The sequence below is a fragment of the Chiloscyllium plagiosum genome, unplaced genomic scaffold (assembly GCF_037043375.1).
Source record: "Chiloscyllium plagiosum isolate Xiang-an unplaced genomic scaffold, Cpla_swu_hap1 HiC_scaffold_1, whole genome shotgun sequence".
Taxonomy (NCBI): Eukaryota; Metazoa; Chordata; class Chondrichthyes; order Orectolobiformes; family Hemiscylliidae; genus Chiloscyllium; species Chiloscyllium plagiosum.
In genome coordinates this window covers 12,503,700-12,525,901 of record NW_028270139.1, presented here as the reverse complement: position 1 = coordinate 12,525,901, position 22,202 = coordinate 12,503,700, and the positions used below count along the sequence as shown (strand labels likewise).

Genomic DNA, 22,202 nt, shown 5'->3' with positions numbered 1-22,202 from the left:
AAATGGATAGTTCCCCCTGTATTCCATGAGATCTAACCTTGCTAACCAGTCTCCCATGGGGAACCTTGTCAAACGCCTTACTGAAGTCCACATAGATCACATCTACCGCTCTGCCCTTATCAATCCTCTTTGCTACTTTTTCAAAAAACTCAATCAAGTTCATGAGAGATGATTTCCCACACACAAAGCCATGTTGACTATCCCTAATCAGTCCTTGTCTTTCCAAATAAATGCAAATTCTGTCCCTCAGGAATCCCTCCAATAACCTGCCCACCACTGCCATCAGGCTCACTGGTCTACAGTTCTCTGACTTGTCCTTACCACCCTTCTTAAATAATAGCACCACATTAGCCAACCTCCAATCTTTTGGCACCTCACCTGTGACTATCGATGATAGATTTATCTCAGTAAGAGGCCCAGCAATCACTTCCCTAGTTTGACACAAAGTGCCAGGGTAGACCTGATCAGGTCCTGGGGATTTATCCACCTTTATGCATTTCAAGACATCCAGCACTTCTTCCTCTGCAATATGGTCATTTTACAAAATGTCATCATCTATTTTCCCACATTCTAGATCTTCCATATCCTTCTCCACAGTAAACACTGATATACAATACTTGTTTAGTATCTCCCCCCATCTCCTGCGGCTCCACACAAAGGCAGCCTTGCTGATCTTTGAGGGGCACTATTCGCTCCCTAGTTACCCTTTTGTCCTTTATGTATTTATAAAAACCCTTTGAATTCACCTTAATTCTATTTGCCAAAGCTAACTCATGTTCCCTTTTTGCCCTCCTGATCCCCATCTTAAGTATACTCCTACTGCCTTTATACTCTAAGGATTTACTTGATCTCTCCTGTCTACACCTGACATATGCTTCCTTCTTTATCTTAACCAAATCCTCAATTTCTCTAGTCATCCAGCATTCCTTACACCTACCAATTTTTCCTTTCACCCTAACAGGAATATACTGTCTCCAGACTCTTGTTATCTCATTTCTGAAGGCTTCCCATTTCCAGCCGTCCCTTTATCTGCGAACATCTGCCCCCAGTCAGCTTCCTAACCACTGATGCAAGACTCACTAGTCTATAGTTTCCTGGATTATCTCCATTGCCCTTCATGAAAAGAGGAACATTAGCTACTCACCAGTTCTCCGGGAGCTCCCCAGTGGCTAGCGAGGATACAAAGATCTTGGTCAAGGCCCGAGCAATCTCTTCTCTTGCCTCTCTCAATAACTTGGGTAGATACCATTAAGCCCTGGGGAGTTATCCACCTTAATGCTCTTCAAGAAACCAAACACCACTTCGTTCTTGATCTCAAAATGACCTAGCTTCATACAAATCTCACTATCCTCCAAATCCTTCTCTTGGATGAATACTGACGCAAAATATCCATTTAGGATCTTTCCCACATCCTCTGCCTCCAAGCACAAGTACCCTCTTTTATCCTTGAGTGGTTCTACCTTCTCCCTAGTTATCCTCTTGTTTTTAATGTATGCATAGAATTCCTTGGAATGCTCTTTAACCCGATTGCCAAGGTCATTTTATGGACTCATTTTGGCTCTCCTAATTCCCTGCTTGAGTTCTTTCCTGCTATATTTCTATTCTTCATGGACTATGTCCAAATTTAGCTTCCAAATCGTTACACGTTTCTTTTTTCCTTTTGACTAAATTTACAACCTCCCTCATTTCCAAGTATCCCTTACCTTGCCATCCTTGTTCTTCCTCCTTTCTTGAACATACCAGTTCTGAACGCTGATCAGTAGGTCTTTAAACAACGCCCAGATTTCAAATGTGATAACAGCTACCCCAATTAACAATGGTTAGCTCCTGCCTAATACTAACGTAACTTGCCCGCCCCCAATTTAGTACCTTCCTGCAAGATCCTGACTTATCCTTATTCACACCTTCAAACTTCAGGAGTTGTGATCACTGTTCCCAAAATGCTGTCGCACTGAAAGGTAACTGAAATTATCTAAATTATTTTTCCAAGTCCAACAACTGAGCCTGTATCCAGCAAGTTCTCTCAGAATCACAGAAGGAAGCTATTTGGACTATAATAGCTCCATTGGTTCAACATAGGAATTAAATGTCTTGTGCCACTCTCTCATCATCTCACTGGAGACCTTCAAGTTCTTTGCTTTTCGGATTCTGCTTCTTCTAGTTCTCCAGTTGAATGCTTCAACTCGACCTACTCCCACACTCTTAGGCATTGCATTATAAATGCTAAACTAATCAGTGGATGAGTCCTTTTTTGTTTTGACAAAAATTTTGAACTTGTACCGTCTGGAATTCATTTCCTTCCTTCGAAAGTTTCTCCCTACTTTTTTTGTCCAGATCCCATAATTTCTATCAAATCGCCTCTTGACCTTCTGTCCTCGAACAAGAGCAGCTCCAACTTGTCCAATGCATCCACATAAATGTACTTTTTATTCCTGAAAAAGCACTAATGAACCTCTTCTGCATTCTGTTCTGCTTTCTTATCTTTTCTAAAATATAGCACCCAGAATTAAACACAATAGAGAATAGGGCCCCTCAGAGATCGGCAAGGCTTCCTTTGTACGGAGCCGCAGAAAATGGGGGAGATACTAAACGAGTATTTTGCATCAGTATTTACTATGGAAAAGTATATGGAAGATATAGACTGTAGGGAAATAGATGGTGAATCTTGCAAAATGTCAAGATTACAGAGGAGGAAGTGAAACGGTTAAAGGTGGATAAATCCCCAGGATCTGATCAGGTGTACCCGAGAACTCTGTGGGAAGTTAGAGAAGGGATTGCTGGGCCTCTTGCAGAGATACTGGTATCATCAATAGTCACAGGTGAGGAGCCGGAAGACTGGAAGTTGGCAAACGTGGTGCCACTGTTTAAGAAGGGCGGTAAAGACAAGCCAGGGAACTATAGACCAGTGAGCCTGACCTCAGTGATGGGCAAGTTGTTGGAGGGAATCCTGAGGGATAGGATGTACGTGTATTTGGAAAGGCAAGGACTGATTCGGGATAGTCAACATGGCTTTGTGCGTGGGAAATCATGTCTCACAAACTTAATTGAGTTTTTTAAAGAAGTAACAAAGAGGATTGATGAGGGCAGAGCAGTAGATGTGATCTATATGGACTTCAGTAAGGCGTTCGACAAGGTTCCCCATGGGAGACTGATTAGAAAGGTTAGATCTCATGGAATACAGGGAGAACTAGCCATTTGGATATAGAACTGGCTCAGAGGTAGAAGACAGAGGATGGTGGTGGAGGGTTGTTTTCAGACTGGAGGCCTGTGACCAGTAGAGTGCCACAAGGATCGGTGCTGGGCCCTCTACTTTTTGTCATTTATATGGATGCGAGCATAAGATGTACAGTGAGTAAGTTTGCAGATGACACCAAAATTGGAGGGGTAGTGGACAGCAAAGAGGGTTACCTCAGATTACAACAGGATCTGGACCAGATGGGCCAATGGGCTGAGAAGTAGCAAATGGAGTTTAATTCAGATAAATGCGAGGTGCTGCATTTTGGGAAAGCAAATCTTAGCAGGACTTCTACACTTAATGGTAAGGTCCTAGGGAGTGTTGTTGAACAAAGAGACCTTGAATTGCAGGTTCATAGTTCCTTGAAAGTGGAGTCGCAGGTAGATAGGATAGTGAAGAAGGCGTTTGGTATGCTTGCCGTTACTGGTCACAGCATTAAGTGTTAGGGTTGGGAGGTCATGTTGCAACTGCACAGGTCATTGGTTAGGCCATTTTTGGAATATTCTGTGCAATTCTGGTCTCCCTCCTAGTGGAAAGATGTTGTGAAACTTGAAAGGGTTCAAAAGATTGACAAGAATGTTGCCAGGGTTGTAGGGATTGAGTTTTAGGGAAAGGCTGAATAGTCTAGGGCTGTTTTTCCTGGAATATCGGAGGCTGAGGGGTGACCTTAGAGCTTTATAAATTCTTGAAGGACTTGGATAGGGTAAATAGGCAGGGTCTTTTCCCTGGGGTGGGGAGAGTCCAGAACTAGAGGTCAGAGGTTTAGGGTGAGATAGGAAAGATTTATAAAGGACCTAAGCGTCAACATTTTCATGTAGAAGTTGGTGCATGTATGGAATAAGCTGCCAAAGGAAGTGGTGGAAACTCGGACAGTTACAACATTTGAAAGGCATCTGGATGGGTATATGAATAGGAAGGGTTTACAGGGATATGGGCCAAGTGCTGGGAAATGGGACTAGATTAATTTAGGATATCTTTAGGCATGGACGAGTTGGTCCGAAGGGTCTGTTTCCGTGCTGTACATCTCTATGACTTTTCCAAACCATCCTGCAACTTTCAATAATATTAAACACATATACTCAATTTCCTCTACTTATACACACCCTTCAGAATATTCCCTTCATTTTATATTGGTTCCTCTTGTTCTCCCTTCGACTTCTCTATATTAGATTAGCTTTTTAGATTAGATTCCCTACAGTGTGGGAACAGGCCCTTTGGCCCAACAAGTCCACACCGACTCTGAAGAGTAACCCAACCAGACCCATTTCCCTTTGACTAATGCACCTAACACTATTGGCAATTCAACATGGCCAATTCACCTGACCTGCACATCTTTGGACTGTGGGAGGAAACCGGAGCACCCGGAGGAAACCCACGCAGACACGGGGAGAATGTGCAAACTCTGCGCAGACAGTCGCCAGAGGCTGGAATCGAACCTGGGACCCTGGTGCTGTGAGGCAGCGGTGCTAACCACTGAGCCACCATGCCGCCCTAGATTTAAATTTCATTTGCCACATGTTTCCACCTTCCACCAGCCTATGCCTTCTTAGTTCACAACACCAAGTTTTGTACCACCCAAGTGTGATTCATTACTATGAATCAATGAAAATAGTGGTCACAATACCATGCTTTGCTGAATCCCAGGACACAGAGTCATACAGCATATTAACAAGCTTTTCAGCCCACCATGTCTATATAACCAAAGAACATTAAACTACACTAATCCCATTTGGCATTTGGTCCATAGTCTGCTTGTTATTGTGTTTTTTTTAAAAAAGTACTCAGCCAGATGCTTGTTAAATGTCCCAAAAGTCCCTGCCTCCACCACATTCTCAGACAGCATGTTCCATATATCTACTATCCTCTGGGTGAAAAAAAAGCAAACACATCGAGTTAGACCCCATTTACCACCCCCTGATAAAAGGAACAGGAAGTGACTTCATCACAGGAAATAACATCACCAACCCAAACATATAAATAGAAAGCAGCAATTTTCAGCATTGCTTCACCTGAGGCCCACTGAAGATGTTACATAGTAAGGTAACGAAACGTCTGAAAATGAACCTTGCAGTTCAGCGAGCAAACCTACATCCAAAACCTATGCTGACACCTTCAGGAATCTATGGATTTATTTACCAAGGTCGCTTTGTTCCTCAGTACTCCCTAAACTTAATTTACCATTCACTGTACACATCTTTTCCTTATTAGACCATGTAAAATATATCTTTCATTTATCAGAATTAAATTCCATCTGCCATTGCAAAAAAACCATGATTTTCTGCTTCCTATCACTCTGATTTTCATACCCATGTTTCATTATCCCTGTTATTGCATAGATTTCAATTTTTCTGCTAGGCGTTTTATGTCAACATTTGATCAAATGTGAACCTTCCACAGAGATGGGGGATATAAAGAAGTTGTGAAAAATCTTTTTCCCTACATTTGCAAGTAGTTGTCTGGATTTTAAAATGGTTGTCACAACAGATTATATAATTTATAAACTAGCCATAAATTCTGGAAGCTTCACACAGAGGGACATTCTTGGAGATTTTCTCATCTGTTATTGTGTGGACATACTTCAATACATTGCGACAAAAGGAGCTCAGCCTCCTGGCCTTAACCAGAATTACTAACAAAAGGAACATCTTGAAACTCAGTGTTTACAGAGATACTAAAAGCAATTGTCTCCGAAGGTGTTTTTAATGGTTTAACCAGCGAGGTGGAAATTCTTTTGTTCAGATGAATAGCTCATTAATGGCTATCCATTAGTCACAGAGGGGCAGCACCAGTGATTGAAACATGTTTAGAGTTTTGAGAGCTGCAACAATATGTTTCTCACCTTAGAATCAACCTACTTTAACATCAATACAAAAAAAGATCTCCATTCTAACGTAGTACAGTATATTAATTTATTGTGACATGTATTTATGAAAATGAAATAAAATGTCTGTGAAACAACAACTAAAGTTAAAACGTCCTCAAAATTCATTTCTAAAAGAAATTGTGAATTCACCTTGTAAAGATCATATAATTTTATTTATGCTTGATTGTGGACTGAAATGGGAAAAATACTTAAAATAAACAAGCTCTACGCAAGAAATTGCTACACTTAAAACTGGAACTCTGAGCTGTATTTACACCGTTTGCTTTCCAAGCAGTGGAGGACGTAAAGTAATAAGGTTTCACAGCTTCAGGCAATGATTGAGATGCAAAGCAGGGAGACCAGAACTGGATGCAATATTCCAAAAGTAGCCTAACTGATGTTGTGCAGAGCTGTAACATGACCTCCCAACTCCTACGCTCAATGCACTGAATAATAAAGGAAAACATACCAAACACTTTCATCACTATCTCATCTACCTGCAACTCCATTTTCAAGGAGCTATAAATCTGCACTCCAAGGTCTACTTGTTCGGCAATACACCCCAGCACTCTACCATTAATTGCTCAAGTCCAGCCCTGATTTCCCTTACCAAATGTGGCACCACACATTAATCAACATTAAACCCTATCTGCCACTCCTCGGCCCATTGGCCTATCTGACAAAGGTCCTGCTGTATGCTGAGGTAATCTTCTTCGCTGTCCACTGCACCACCAATTTTGCAAACTCACAAACCATACTTCCTATATTCACATCTAAATAAATTGACAAAAAGCAGTGGACCCAGCACCAATCATTGTGGCACACTGCTGGTCACAGGCTTCCAGTCCAAAAATCAACCCTCCATCACCACCCTGTATCCTCCCATCGATCCATTTTATGTCCAAACGGCTAGCTCTCCTTGTATTCCATGTGATCTAACCTTGCAAACCAGTCTTCCTTGAAAAATGTTGTCAAATGCCTTGAAGTCCAAAAAAAACCATCCACTGCTCTGCCTTCATCAATCTTCTTCAGCACTTCTTCAACAACTCTTTCAAGTTAGTAAGACATACTTTCCCATGCACAAAGCCATGTTGACTATCTCAAATCAGGCCTTGTCTTTCCAAGTACATGCAAACCCTGTCCCTCAGGATGCCCTCCATTAACTTGCCCACCATTGACATCTAATCCAGAATGAGGGAGGGAAGAGAACAAATTGCTAGAGCATTGACAGACATCTTTGTATCCTCTTTGGCCACAGGTGAGGTCCCAGAGGACTACAGAATATCCAATGTTATCCCATTGTTTAAGAAGGGTAACAGGGATAATTCAGGAGATTACAGACCTGTGTGCCTCGTGTCGGTGGTAGGAAAAGTATTGGAAAAGATTCTCAGGAATAAGATCTATACAAACTTAGAAGCAAATGGACTTATTTGTGAAAGACAGCGTGGCTTGTGAGGCCGTGCCTCAAATATTTGATCAAGTTTTTTTGAGGAGGAGGTGACGAAGATGACTGATGAGGGAAAAGCTGGTGATACAGTCCACAGTACAGAGGACTTCAGTACAGAGGAACCTCGATTACCCGTACTTTGTTCAGTTAATCGAATTTGTGATAATCGAATGCTGGATAACAGTTTAGTGTAGAAGGGCAAATGTGGCGTACAGGCTTGGTAGGATCAAAGGGCCTGCTCCTGTGCTGTACTGTTCTTTGTTCCAACATGGTCACTGATTTTGTTTCTCTTCCTCCCTTTCAAAGTGCCATTGTTTTCATGTCTTTCTTCCCCAAGTTCCAAAATATGCAACAGCTTATGGAACCAGTAATTACTGCTCCGAGAATTCGATGAGGTATTTTCAGTGTTGGAGCTGATTTAAAAACAAAAACAGCAGCCCTTACTGCCACAATTTTTTTTCCCCGCATCCTCCATTTTGGATTACCCAGAATCCTGTTTATCCCTTTCCATAACTAGTTTAAAAACTCATATACAATTATGATCACAGGCCCCAAAGTGCTCACCTATTGACACCTCAGTCATTTGTCCTGCCTTATTTCCCAAGAGTAGGTCAAGTTTTGCACTTTCTTTAGTAGATACACCCATATACTAAATCAGAAAATTTGCTTGTACATCCTTAATTCCTCTCCATCCAAGCCCTTAACACGATGGCAGCCCAGTCTATGTTTGGAAAGTTAAAATCCCCTACCATTACCACCAAATTATTCTTACAGATAACGGATTTCCTGACAAATTTGCTTCTCGGTTTCCCACTGACAATTGTGGGATGGGGTCTTTAGCACAGTTCAATAAAGTAATCACCCTTTCTTATTTCTCAATTCCACCTAAATAACTTCACTGGACATACTCCCTGGAACATTCTTCCCTAAGTGCAGCCATAATGTTATCCCTAATGAAAACACCACTACCTCCTTTCTATTCTTCCCACAGCATGTATAACCATACAAAAAACATTAAGCTGCCAGTCCTGTCCATCCCTGAGCCACGTTTCTGTAATTACTATGATATCCCAATTCCATATTTCCAAACATCCCCCGAGTTCATCTGCCTTACCAGTCAGGCCTCTTGCAATGAAATAAATGTTTTTTGATCCTACTTCATTTGCTACCTTGTTCCTGCTTGTCTTGACTGTCAGACTTGCTCCTTTTCTCAACTGTACCAGCCTCGGACATCTCTATGGGTCCCAAGTAAATTCCTCATTACCTCCAAATGCTGCTCCAACCAATCCATGGGATCCAATAGGATTTACAACCAAATACACATCCTGCAGAAGTAATCATCAGGAAAATGGAAATTCTCCCTAATCTTCCACATTCGAGAAGAGGAGCACATGACTCAACTAATGGCCATCTCCGCATCTTAGTAATGTACAGAGCCAGAAAATAGCTGTCTTACTGCTCTAAAAACACTGCGTTAGCTTAACTTAGTATCTATGTTTCATATATTTTTAAAATTTAATCAAGAGACAGATCTTCATAAAACATATTTTAAAAACCCTCGCCCTACTCACTACAATGCATTTATAAAAGAAAAACAGATTAAGGTTCATGTTTTATAAGACATTTCAAAAAACTTAGCTGATCCCCAGATCTGATAATAAGGTCTCACACCAAGCTGTAAATTTCATTGCTGGTTTGTTTTTCTTGGATCAAACTCTTATGTTTGTAGATACAGTACTTGTAACGTCATAGCCAGCTGTGAAAAGTTCACTGCTTTTTTTTTCTGAACTCTTGAGCAGTTCTTCCAATCAACCGTGGTGGTCTCCTGCTCTCTCTTTTCTCCCATTTAAAGTACCAATGTTTTGATTTAAGTTCCAAAAACAAAGCAACAGCTTATAAAACACTAATTACTGCTGCAAGAAAATCAGCTCCAGCACTGAAATAAACTTCAAAGAAAAAAAAAGAGGTGCTGCCATGATTTACGCCTGCCCACCATTTTGGATCCATTTGGTTATGGTCAGTGAAATTTAGTTTGATACTGATCACTGACTAGTCTGTCCAAATACAGCTGGTTGTAGATACCAGATATCATCAGCCTGACAACAACTTTCTGACTGGCTCCTGGGCAGGTGGACAGCTTGGTAATTACAATAGAGGGTGGGCTGATTAGATTAGATTAGATTACTTACAGTGTGGAAACAGGCCCTTTAGCCCAACAAGTCCACACCGACCCACCGAAGCGCAACCCACCCATACCCCTACAGCGCAACACTACGGGCAATTTAGCATGGCCAATTCACCTGACCCGCACATCTTTGGACTGTGGGAGGAAACCGGAGCACCCGGAGGAAACCCACGCAGACACGGGGAGAATGTGCAAACTCCACACAGTCAGTCGCCTGAGTCGGGAATTGAACCCGGATCTCTGGCGCTGAGAGGCAGCAGTGCTAACCACTGTGTTACCGTGGAGGAGCAGGGTCTGTGTCACTCTCACTTTGCAGTAAAGGCACCTTAAGCCTGGAAAAAAAAAGTTGATTTTCTTCCACCAGTTGCTGGAAGATGTTACCTTTAACCAGTAACTAGGAGACGTTGTACTTGGTGTACAATTATCCTCTGCTGCCTTCAAAGTGAAAGAATATGACAAACTAAAAGTCTTGCTCTTTTTGCTTCCCATGTCATCAGCCCTGCTGCTCCTGACCTGAGCTTCTGGGGTTTTCCCAAACCCAGGATAGCAACGGTTGTCTGGTTTTTGTTTGCCTTGAGTTGTAGGGGTTTTAAAGGGGTTAAGAATTTTAACTAGTGCAGCCACAGCTGCTTGTGATTAGAATTCATTTATTTGTAATAAATAGTAGTTATTGTTAAGCATAGTCACCTGGTCAGTGTTTGCTATTAACCTGATTCCACCTGACAAATAACTTTGGTTACTTGGATTAAATCGTTAATTTTTATGGTGAACCCATGAATAGTGAGGATCAACAATCAGCACACTTTCTCAAGTGGATCATAACCTGTAAAAACCAAATGATCTTATTCACTAATCTTACAGCATCCACGGTTCTATTTTGTTGCATTATCACCAATTCTGAACAAATTTGATAACTGCTGACTCTAGGCATTTGGATTCTGATCTTCGAGTGACTGAATTTTAAACCATTTAGTTTTAATACTCACAGACTTTTTAAAAACTATCTCTGTATGCACGCACGTTTATGAAAAAGTCACCCAAGACCATCACACAATTGAAATTGATAAATAACTAATATTCCCAGTTTAAACCTGAAAGCGTCTGCTGTGCATCACTTTAAAATAATTGACTTCACAAAATACATCAGTCTTTCAAAATTAAACAATCCTCCTTATGAAAGGAAGGCAAGGAGAATATTGAAATTCAGTGTCTCATTCCCGTCCATAGCAATTGCCTTTTGAAAACTTGTGGTAAAAACAATGACTACAGATACTGGAAACCAGATTCTAGATCAGTGGTGCTGGAAGAGCACAGCAATTCAGGCAGCATCCGACGAGCAGCAAAATCGACGTTTCGGGCAAAAGCCCTTCATCAGGAATAAAGGCAGAGAGCCTGAAGCGTGGAGAGATAAACTAGAGGAGGGTGGGGGTGGGGAGAAAGTAGCATAAAGTACAATAGGTGAGTGGGGGAGGAGATGAAGGTGATAGGTCATGGAGGAGAGGGTGGAGTGGATAGGTGGAAAAGGAGCTAGGCAGGTCGGACAATTTTGAAAGCTTATGTCTACTTCATTCACTTCAAGACCTTCATCAACACTATCATTTCATCGAAAAACTCTTATAAAGTTAATTAAATACAATTTTCCCTGAACAAATAGATGCTAGCTTTCCTTAATTAAACAAAATTGATTGAGGTTTCTGTTAATCTTGGCCTGGTTTAAAAAGGCATTAATATTTAATCTCACAATACACAAATAAAACTGAAAAAAAAAACGTTGAAGCAAATTAACTTTTTGTACTTTGTTCTACCTACCACTTCTAAAACAGCACTATTATTGTAACAAATAATGCAGAAATATCAGGAAAGCTAAACACCTCATAAAGACTGTATTCATCGATCTGGAGAAGGCGTATGACCAGTAGGCCAGAAAGGGTGCCTGATGTAGTAGAATTTGTGCAGTCTGCGAGAATTATGTATGATTATTACAGCATATATAAAAGGAGTTGCAGCCAAGAAATAACAGCATGAGGAAAGTTTCAAAGTTGGACTGCATCAAGCCGCATTGTCTTCCTGACTGTCACAGACATCTGATCTTAGCAAGTGAGACAGAAAGTGCCACGTTCAATGATGTCTGCAGATGACATTGAGCAATATACTGGGGATGTTGAGAACGTGACTGAGTGTCTGTAGGATGATAGAAAAGCAACCAAAAAGAATTTTAGAAAAGTGGTAAGAATATTAGTAGAGCAAAGAGGACCAGAGTAAATGTGTAAAAGATTGTAGGGAAAGACTTGGAGAAAATTATAGCAGAAAACGGAAGCACAGAAATGAAAGTTAAACAACAAATTAGCTCTGATTGCAGAAACATTGCTGAAGCTGCAAGGAAGAATCAACAACAGTTGAGAGTTCAGACTTGCTACATAATGCTGAACATCAAGAAAAAAAAGCAGGTACAATTGGATTCCATTCGTACTTTGATAGTGAGATCAATGTGTGGAGAGAGAAGCTGAGAGTGAGAGCAGATGATAATAGTACAGCCAGGGAGAAAGAGAAGAGGAGACCTAAGCCCAGATGGAAGGATGCAGTGGCAGGTCTCCATTTCACTTGATGATAAATGATACATGATGACAATGGCAGTGCCATAATGCTGGTGACTTCTTATAGATTAAAACTTCTACAGATAAACCCAAATTATGAAGGGTGGAACGTTATCAGAGGCTGCAGTAGGAACAGTGGAGAGAAATTAACTTTATTTTTGCTAATCTTTGCTTTCCCCACTTTAAAAAGTACCGACTGAACACTTATTTGCTCAGACCAGATTTCACTGATCCCTGAAAGAGGAAGAAAGTCTTTGCACTGTTTACTGGGCACGAGAAAAGGCAGGCTGCTTGGTGAATGTTAGACAAGGTTGACTGTTAAATGGAAAAAAGTCATCTAAAGAAAACTAAATGACATATTATGCATCACTGTGAAGAATTACATGCTGTTTCAGTTTAGCGATTTTCGCTTTACATACCCAATTGGTCAATGATACTGGAGACAATCCCAATGGGCTCCTTTTTTACTTCTTCAGGAAGAACAATATTTACTTCTTCAACTTTGGGCAAATCCTGATATAGAAAGGAGACAAATGCAATACAATTCAAGTCTTTGATATGTTAGGTTGCTTGAATCCCTGTTGGTTGCAAAGTAAACACACAATAATTAGTGTTGCACAGTTTCCTCAAACAGCTTCCTTACATGTCATCATACCAGTGGCACATTTTGCTTCAATGTTATTCAGAAACCAATGTTTACAATTGTATGTCAAAGATGTTAAAGTCCTCTTTGCAAGTTTCTCTGTACCTTTCCATTACTTTAGTCTTTAGGCAGAATACAGAATAGTTAATTTTGTCAGGGAGTATCAAAACAAATAGAAATGGTCAACCATTGTGGACCTTTGAGATTCTGAGGGAATTAGATGTTGTGTTAGAGTCAATGTCCAAAGGAAAGAAAAAGACACTTCAGCCCATTAAGTCCATACCTGTCAAAACAGGCACCTAACTATACTAATCTCGTTTGAAACCACTTGGTCAACAACTGTGTATGCCTGAGCATCGCAAGTGCAGAGATCTAAATAGGAGGAGAAAGTGAGGTCTGCAGATGCTGGAGTTCAGAGCTGAAAATGTGTTGCTGGAAAAGCGCAGCAGGTCAGGCAGCATCCAGGGAACAGGAGAATAGACATTTCGGGCATAAGCCCTTCTTCAGGAATGAGGAAAGTTTGTCCAGAAGGCTAAGATAAAAGGTAGGGAGGAGGGACCTGGGGGAGGGGCGTCGGAAATGTGATAGGTGGAAAGAGGTCAAGGTGAGGGTGATAGGTCAGACTGGGGTGGGGGCGGAGAGATCAGGAAGAAGATTGCAGGTTAGGAAGGCGATGCTGAATTCGATGGATTTGACTGAGACAAGGTGGGGGGAGGGGAAATGAGGAAACTGCTGAAATCTGAGTTCATCCCTTGTGGTTGGAGGGTTCCTAGGCAGAAGATGAGGCGCTCTTCCTCCAACCGTCGTGTTGTTGTGGTCTGGCGATGGAGGAATCCAAGGACCTGCATATCCTTGGTGGAGTGGGAGGGGGAGTTGAAGTGTTGAGCCACAGGGTGGTTGGGTTGGTTGGTCCGGGTGTCCCAGAGGTGTTCTCTGAAACGCTCCGCAAGTAGCCAGCCTGTCTCCCCAATATAGAGGAGGCCACATCGGGTGCAGAGGATGCAATAGATGATTGTGGAGGTGCAGGTGAATCTGTGGCAGATATGGAAGTTTCCTTTGGGGCCTTGGAGGGAGGTGAGGGGGGAAGGTGTGGGCGCAAGTCTTGCACCTCCTGCGGTTGCAGGGGAAGGTGCCGGGAGTGGAGGTTGGGTTGGTGGGGGGTGTGGATCTGACGAGGGAGTCACGGAGGGAGTGGTCTTTACGGAATGCTGATAGGGGAGGGGAGGGAAATATATCCTTGGTGGTGGGGTCCGTTTGGAGGTGGCGGAAATGACGGCGGATGATGCGCTGTACATGGAGATTGGTGGGGTGGTAGGTGAGGACCAGTGGGGTTCTGTCCTGGTGGCGGTTGGAGGGGCGGGGCTCAAGGGCGGAGGAGCGGGAAGTGGAAGAGATGCGGTGAAGGGCATCGTCGACCACGTCGGGGGGGATATTGCGGTCCTTGAAGAAGGAGGCCATCTGGGTTGTACGTTTTTGGAACTGGTCCTCCTGGGAGCAAATGCGGCGGAGTCGAAGGAATTGGGAGAATGGGATGGCGTTTTTACAGGGGGCAGGGTGGGAGGAGGTGTAGTCCAGGTAGCTGTGGGAGTCGGTCGGTTTGTAGTAGATGTCCGTGTTGATTCGGTCGCCCGAGATAGAAATAGAAAAGGTCGAGGAAGGGGAGGGAGGAATCTGAGACTGTCCAGGTGAATTTGAGGTCAGGGTGGAAGGTGTTGGTAAAGTGGATGAACTGTTCAACCTCCTCGTGGGAGCACGAGGCGGCGCCGATACAGTCATCGATGTAGCGGAGGAAATGGTGGAGGGTGGGGCCAGTGTAGTTGCGGAAGATGGACTGTTCCACATATCCTACGAAGAGGCAGGCATAGCTGGGGCCCATGCGGGTGCCCATGGCTACTCCTTTCATTTGGAGGAAGTGGGAGAATTGGAAAGAGAAGTTGTTCAGGGTGAGGACCAGTTCAGTCAGTCGAAGGAGGGTGTCTGTGGAAAGGTACTGGTCGGTATGGCGGGAAAGGAAGAAGCGGAGGGCTTTGAGTCCTTCGTGATGGGGGATGGAGGTGTACAGGGACTGGATGTCCATGGTGAAAATAAGGCGTTGGGGACCGGGGAAGCGAAAATCATGGAGCAGGTGGAGGGCGTGGGTGGTGTCCCGAACGTAGGTGGGGAGTTCTTGGACTAAGGGGGACAGGACGGTGTCAAGGTATGTGGAGATGAGTTCGGTGGGGCAGGAGCAGGCTGAGACAATGGGTCGGCCGGGGCAGTCAGGTTTGTGGATTTTGGGCAGGAGGTAGAAGCGGGCGGTGCGGGGTTGTGGGACTATGAGGTTGGAGGCGGTGGATGGGAGATCCCCCGAGGTGATGAGGTTATGGATGAGATCTAAATACTCCTTAAACGTAATTGAAGGTTTCTGCTTTGACAGAGAGTTCCAATTTGCCACCATCCTTTGGATAAAAACATTTGTCCTCACATCTCCTCTAAACCTCCTGTCCTTTATCTTAAATCTACGTCCCTCCAAGAGGAAGTGTTCCTTCCTGCTTAATCTATGCCCTTCATCGTTTTACACATCTCAATTATGCCCCCTCAGTCTCCTCTGCTCCAAGAAAAACATTTGCAGTCTATCTGACCTCTCTTCAATACTAAATTATCCAGCCCAGGCATCATCCTGGTAAATCTCCTCTGCACCCTCTCCAGTGTAATCACATTCCTCCTATAATGTGGTCTCCAAAATTGCACATGATTATCTAACTGTGACCTGAACAGCATTTTATACAGTTCCAAAATCACCTCCCTACTCTTAGATTCTATGCCTCGGCTAATAATGCCAAGTATCCCCTACGTTTTCTTAACCATTTTATCTGACTTGCTATCCTCAGGGACCTGTGGACAAGTACACCAAGGTTCTTCTGACCCAGAGTGCTACATTCACCATGTATTCCCTTACCTTGTTTGTCCTGTCCAAGTGCATCATCTCACACTTATCTGGATTGAATTCAATTTGTCCCTGATTAATTCATCTGACCAGCTCATTTATATTCTCCTATAAACAGAGAGTATCCTCCTCACTACTTACCACCCTTTCAATTTTCATATCATCCGCAAATGTACTTACCAACCTTCCTACTTTCAAGTCTAAATTGCTTATATATAATTGGAAACTGCATGGGCCCCCATCACCAATCCCTACTGAACCCCATTGGGCACAGGGTTCCAGTCACAAAAACACACCTCAAAAACTACCCTCTCCTTCCTGTCACTCAGTCAATCATGGATCCAAATGCTAGATTTCCTTGGATCCCATGGATAGTTACCTTTGCTATCAGTCTCCCATGCAGGACCACATCATAAGCCTTTGCTTAACTCCAAGTATATTACATCAAATATATAGCTCTCATCTAAATACCTGGTCACCTCTTTGAAAAGTTCAATCAAGTTTGGGCAGTCATGACACCCTTTTAACATAGCCATGGTGACTGGCCCAAATCTCTGCCTTTCCAAGTTCAAATTAATTTAGTAACCGAGACTTGTTTCAAATAGTTTCTCAACCTTTGAGGAGAAACTGACTGGCCTGGCGTTTCCTGGTTTGTCCCTTCCTTCCTCTCTATATATTTATTCCCCTTCAGTCCTCCAGCACTTCTCTCATGGATACATTTCATCTTGCCCTAGAGATTTATCTACTTGCAGCCTCCTTGCTATGCTAATTTCTTTAATTGTCACAGAGTCACACAGCATAGAAACAAGCCCTTTGGACAACCATATCCATGCGAACCAACAAACATCAAACTACATTAATTATATTATTCTGTACTATGTCCTGGCATTTTAAGTGCTCATCAAGATGCCTCTGAAGTCTTCAGGCAGCTCACTCTACATTTCCACCACTTTCTGGATGAAAAAAAGCTTCATTTTTCCTTTAAACCACTTACTCCTCACGTTAAACTTATGTTCTCTGCCCTTAGGCACATCTGCCTTTGGGAAAAGATTTTCACAATCCATTCTGTCTGTGCATCTCAAAGCCGTATACCTCAAATCAGACAGTCCCTCAGCCTCCGCTGTTCCAAGGATAACCCAGCCTATTCAGTTTCTCTTCATAACTGAGACTTTCATTGCAGACTATGTGAATCTCTTGTGCACTCTATCCTGTACAACCATGTCCTCAGACAGTGTGGCAACCAGAACTGCAAATAGTGGCCTAACCAATGTTTTATAAAGTTGTAACAAGATTCCTTGCTTCTACATTCTACACCCTGGCCAATGAAGGCTAGCATCCTGTATGCCTTCTTCATCACCCTGTCTACTTGCACTGACACTTTCGGGGATCTATAGACTTGCACACCGAGGTCCCTTGTTCCCCAGTATTTCCTAGGATCCTACCATTGTATATATCCATCCCTTATTAGATTTCCCAAAATGCATCATCTCGCACTTATCAAGATTAAATTCTATCTGCTATTGCTCTGCCCAATTTATCAGGTGGTCAATATCAGATTTCAACCTGATGCCATCCTCCTCACAATCAACACCACCATTAATTATCGTGCATTCTGCAAACTTACTAATTATATTTGGTAGGTAAAACAATGACTGCAGATGCTGTAAACCAGATTCTGGAGTAGAGTGGTGCTGGAAAAGCACAACAGTTCAGGCAGCATCCGAAGAGCAGTAAAATCGACGTTTCGAGCAAAAGCCCTTCATCAGGAATAAAGGCAGAGTGCCTGAAGGGTGGAGTGCCCTTCAGGCACTCTGCCTAATTACACTTGGTACACTCACATCCAAGTCATTATTGACATAAGAAACAGTAAGGGTTCTAGCACCAACTGCTGGTCACATGGTTCTAAATCACAAAACATCCCTCCACCATCACCTTTTCCTCCTGTTTGTAAGCCAATTCTGGATCCAGTTTGCCAATTTGCTTTGGAAGCCATGGGCTCTTACCTTTTGACCCAACCTTGTCAAAGGCCTTACCAAAGTCCATGTGCACATGTACTACCCTCATTTTATATTTAGTGACTTTTTAAAAAATTCAATTACATCAATCAGACAGGACTTACCTGAAACAATTGCATGCTGAATATTCTTGATTAATCCTTGCCTTTCCAAGTGTTGATTAATCCTGTTTCTCAGAACTTTTTCTAATAATTTCCGTACCATGCCTGACAGACTTAATGGTCTAAAATTACCTAACCCATCCTACTCCCTTTCTCGAACAAAGGAACGATAATAGCTATTCTTCTGTCACCTGTGGTCAGCGAAGCATTAAATGTCTCCTCCAATGCCCAAGAATTCTCCTGCCTTGACTCCCAGAGCAGACTGGGATATATCTCATCAGGCTGGGGATTTGTGCACTTTATGTCCACTGAAACATCAAATAACTCCTCATTAATATTAACATGTTCTAGAACTTCACCATCCGAAATTAAATCTCCTCTAAGACTCCTCTAAGGTCCACACATAGGTTGGCCTTTTGGTCTCTAATAGGTCCCATACTTTGCCTGGTAATTCTCTCATTCCTAATATATTTGGAAAAGGCTTTGGGGCTTTTCTTGTTCCTATCTGTCAAAGATATTTTGTGGCCCCTCTTTGCTCTTATCTCTTTAAGCAACCTCTACTCTCTCGATACTTTTTAAAGTGTCTCCCCTAGGAGATAGTGAGGACTGCAGATGCTGGAGAGGTCACAGTCAATAAAGTGTGGTGCTGGAAAAAGCACAGCAGGTCAGGTAGCATCTGAGGAGCAAGAGAGTCGATGTTTTGGGTTAACGCTTCATCACGACTTCCTTCATCAAGAATCTGCTGTTTTCAATGCACTGACCCTGAGATATGCTTCCTTCTTTTTCCTTTAATCTCACTCATGCGATCCCTTGCCCAGGATTCCCTTGATTTGCTGTCCTTGCCTTTACACTTCGAGGAATACAGTGGCTTCAAGTTCTCACTATACAACTTTAAAAGATACCTATTCACCAAGTGTAGACTTACGCGCAAGTAACCACTTCCACTCTATTTTTACCAAATCCTTTTTAATAATCTTGAAGTCAGCCTCCCCCAGTTTAGACACTCAGTGCAGAAATTATCCTTATCTCTTTCTGTAATTACTTTGAAACTTAAGAGTCATGGTCAGTATCCGCAAAATATTCGCCCACTGAAATTTCAATCACTTGACCAGCTTCATTTGCTCGGATTAGGTCTATTATGGTCCCATCTCAAGCAGGACTATCGACATACTGCCACATAAAGCTCTCCTGGATGCATTTTTAAAATTCCACCCCATCTAATCATTTCACACTAAAGTGATCCCAAATAATATTCGCAAAGTCGAATGCCCTACAACTGTAAACTTGTTTCTGTCACACCTTTGTGATTTGCCTATATATCTGTCCTTCTCTCTCCTTCTGACAGTTGGAAGGTTCATATTATAATACAACCAACATAAATTGCATTCTTTTTATTTCTAAGCTCTTACCTAGATGGTCTCATTTGAAGACCCTTCTCGACATCCTCCCTCATTACTGCAATGATGGTTTCCTTCATCGATAATGCAATGCCCCACCTCTCTTACAACATGCACCTGATATTTGTATACCATGGCATGTTAAGCTGTCAGTCCTGCCCTTATTTCAACCATGTCTCAGGTGATCGCAAAAATATCATATTCCTATATGCTGATCAATGCTCCAAGTTTATCCACCTTACTAATCAAGCTACTTTCATTAAAATAAATAACATTCCCCAGACACTGTCTTCTCTACCCATTGGATTGTTCTAGAATTCCTTCCATATCTAATGACACTTTGACCCCAACCTTGCATCTAATCTATGCCCTATGCCCTGTCAAATCAGTTCAAAACCTCCCCAACACAAGCAAACCTCTCAGCAAGAAAATGGACTCATTCCAGTTCAGGAACAACCTTGCTTGTACAGGACCCACCTACCCCTGAAGCAATATCACAATTGTTCTCCCTGATTTCTGTACCCACATTGCTCTCACTAGTCAACACTGACACAAAGTATTCATTTAGACCACTATTAGGTCTTTTAGCTCCATGCACAGATTACCACTGTGGTCCTTAAATAGACCCCACTGTTTCCCAAGGGATCCTTTTACCCCAACATAGTTGCAAAATAACTTTGGATTTCCACATGTTTTACCTGCCATTATCCTATCTGTTTTAAAAAATTCTCAAGGTCAGGTTCGTAGGAGAGTAGTCTGACACAGAACAAACAACCAAGAGGCGAGTCTGCTAGAATATGAGCATTTTATTCCCCGCAGCGTCGCCACAACCAGGTCTCATACTTACAACGGGTCTGGCTTATACTCACTCTACATGTTACCGGAACTGGGAGCCGTCAGTTCTCGTAGAGCAGTTGCCAACAACCCACGCTCGGCGGTTAAACGTAACCCCGGAGCAGACTCCCAGGTCTGGCTTATACTCACTCTACATGTTACCGGAACTGGGAGCCGTCAGTTCTCGTAGAGCGGTTGCCAACAACCCACGCTCGGCGGTTAAACGCAACCCCGGAGCAGACTCACCGAACTGGAGACTTTTCCAGCTGATATACTCTTTTCCAGATATAAACATTCATGTGAACAGCAGAGCAAGGCTAAAAAACACATTCCATTCTGGTTACATACAGATAAGAAGATTCACACGGGGAGGTGTGTAATAAGATTCACACGGGACTAAGCAACACCTCCATTCCGGTTAGATTCACACATGTATTGGGACATAATTTTTAACCGTTTCACCACACTATCATGTCAGCTCTTGACTCTACTGAGGTCTTTTTAATGTTCCCCCTTTACTTCACATTCTTTATTCCTCTTGGGATTCTGCTGTTTTCAGCCCTTGGTATTTGCCAAAAAGCCTCACATTTTTCTCTTTATCCAACCTCATATCCTTCACTGCCCAAGATACACTGGATTTGTTGTTCCTCCCCTTTAGTATTATTGGAACCCATGGCCCTGTGCGCTCCCTATTTCATTTCCATTGGTCTGACATATATACTAAAGGTATTTGCTCCCAGTCCTCTCTGGCCAAATCATACCTGATCTTATTAAAATAGGTGATACTTAACCACTTGCCTGGCTTCAGGTCTCTCAGGTCCTCCCCTTCTTAGAAATTTGCTACATATCTGCTCCATTTCTCTCAGTATTTGGGGCTTACGGTACTCTACCAGCAGCATGACCATTCCTTTCTTGGCTTTTAAGTTCTACTCATGTGACTTCATTAGAATAACATAAGTAGACCAGCAGGAGGCTGAAAGAACACAGCAAGCCAGGCAGTATCAAGAGGTGGAGAAGTCAACATTTCAAGTCGAGACTCTTCATCAGGCAGTGACTAAGGTTCTCAATCCAAAAAAATCGACTTCTCTATTGTCTGTTGCTGCCTGGCTTGCTGTGTTCTTCCAGCCTGCTGTTTGTCTCCTTTGGATTGCAACATCTGCAGTCTTCTTGTCTCTCATTAGAATAAGATGCCATCCCTCCTAATGATTGTAATTGATTTCCTGATCAATATGATGACACTTCGCTCTTCTTCACCATTCCTTATCTCACCTGAAGAACCTATATCCTAGAATATTTAGGTGTTGCTGGAAAAGCGCAGCAGGTCAGGCAGCATCCAAGGAACAGGAGAATCGACGGCCCGAAACGTTCCCTGGATGCTGCCTGACCTGCTGGACTTTTCCCGCAACACATTTTCAGCTCTGTTCTCCAGCATCTGCAGCCCTCACTTTCTCTAGAATATTTAGGCGCCAATTTGTCCATCTCTCAACCATGTTTCAGTGACAGCAATGACATCATAGCTCCTTGCTTTAATTTGTGCTCTCAACTCATCTGCCTCGTTTGTTGAGCTCTTTGCAGATACCATCCAACCATGCTCAATTTCCAAGTGCCTTAACTGGCCTATGATTTCAATGCTTTACTACTCACTTCGTCTCTTCCAAATTTGGCCATGGTGAACCCTTTTTTTCTGGATCTCAGCCCCCTGCCAAACTAATTTAAGCCTCCCCAACGGCACTAGCAAACACCCCTGCAAGGGTGCTGGTCCCATTCCGGTTCAAATGCCACCTGCCCACCTTGTGCAGATCCCACCATCCACAAAAACATTAAATGTCTTTTCAGTCCCAATGTCCCAAAAATCTCAAGTCCTGCTTCTTGCAACATCCCTCCAGCCATACACTCATCTGGTCTAACCTATCCCTACGCTCACTCACATGCAGCACCAGAAGTAATCCAGTGATTACTATT

At 42.7% G+C, this 22,202-nt stretch overlaps 1 protein-coding gene across 4 annotated transcripts in view; it reads right to left on the bottom strand.

The window, feature by feature from the left end:
- The window catches only part of naf1 (nuclear assembly factor 1 homolog (S. cerevisiae)), a 245,278-nt gene that overhangs the window by 117,945 nt on the left and 105,131 nt on the right, over positions 1-22,202 (bottom strand). For all 4 annotated transcript variants that reach the window (XM_043698794.2, XM_043698785.2, XM_043698775.2 and 1 more), the window contains exon 4: positions 12,744-12,837. In XM_043698794.2, the coding sequence (XP_043554729.1) occupies positions 12,744-12,837 (94 nt within the window). The remainder of the gene's footprint in view (positions 1-12,743; positions 12,838-22,202) is intronic.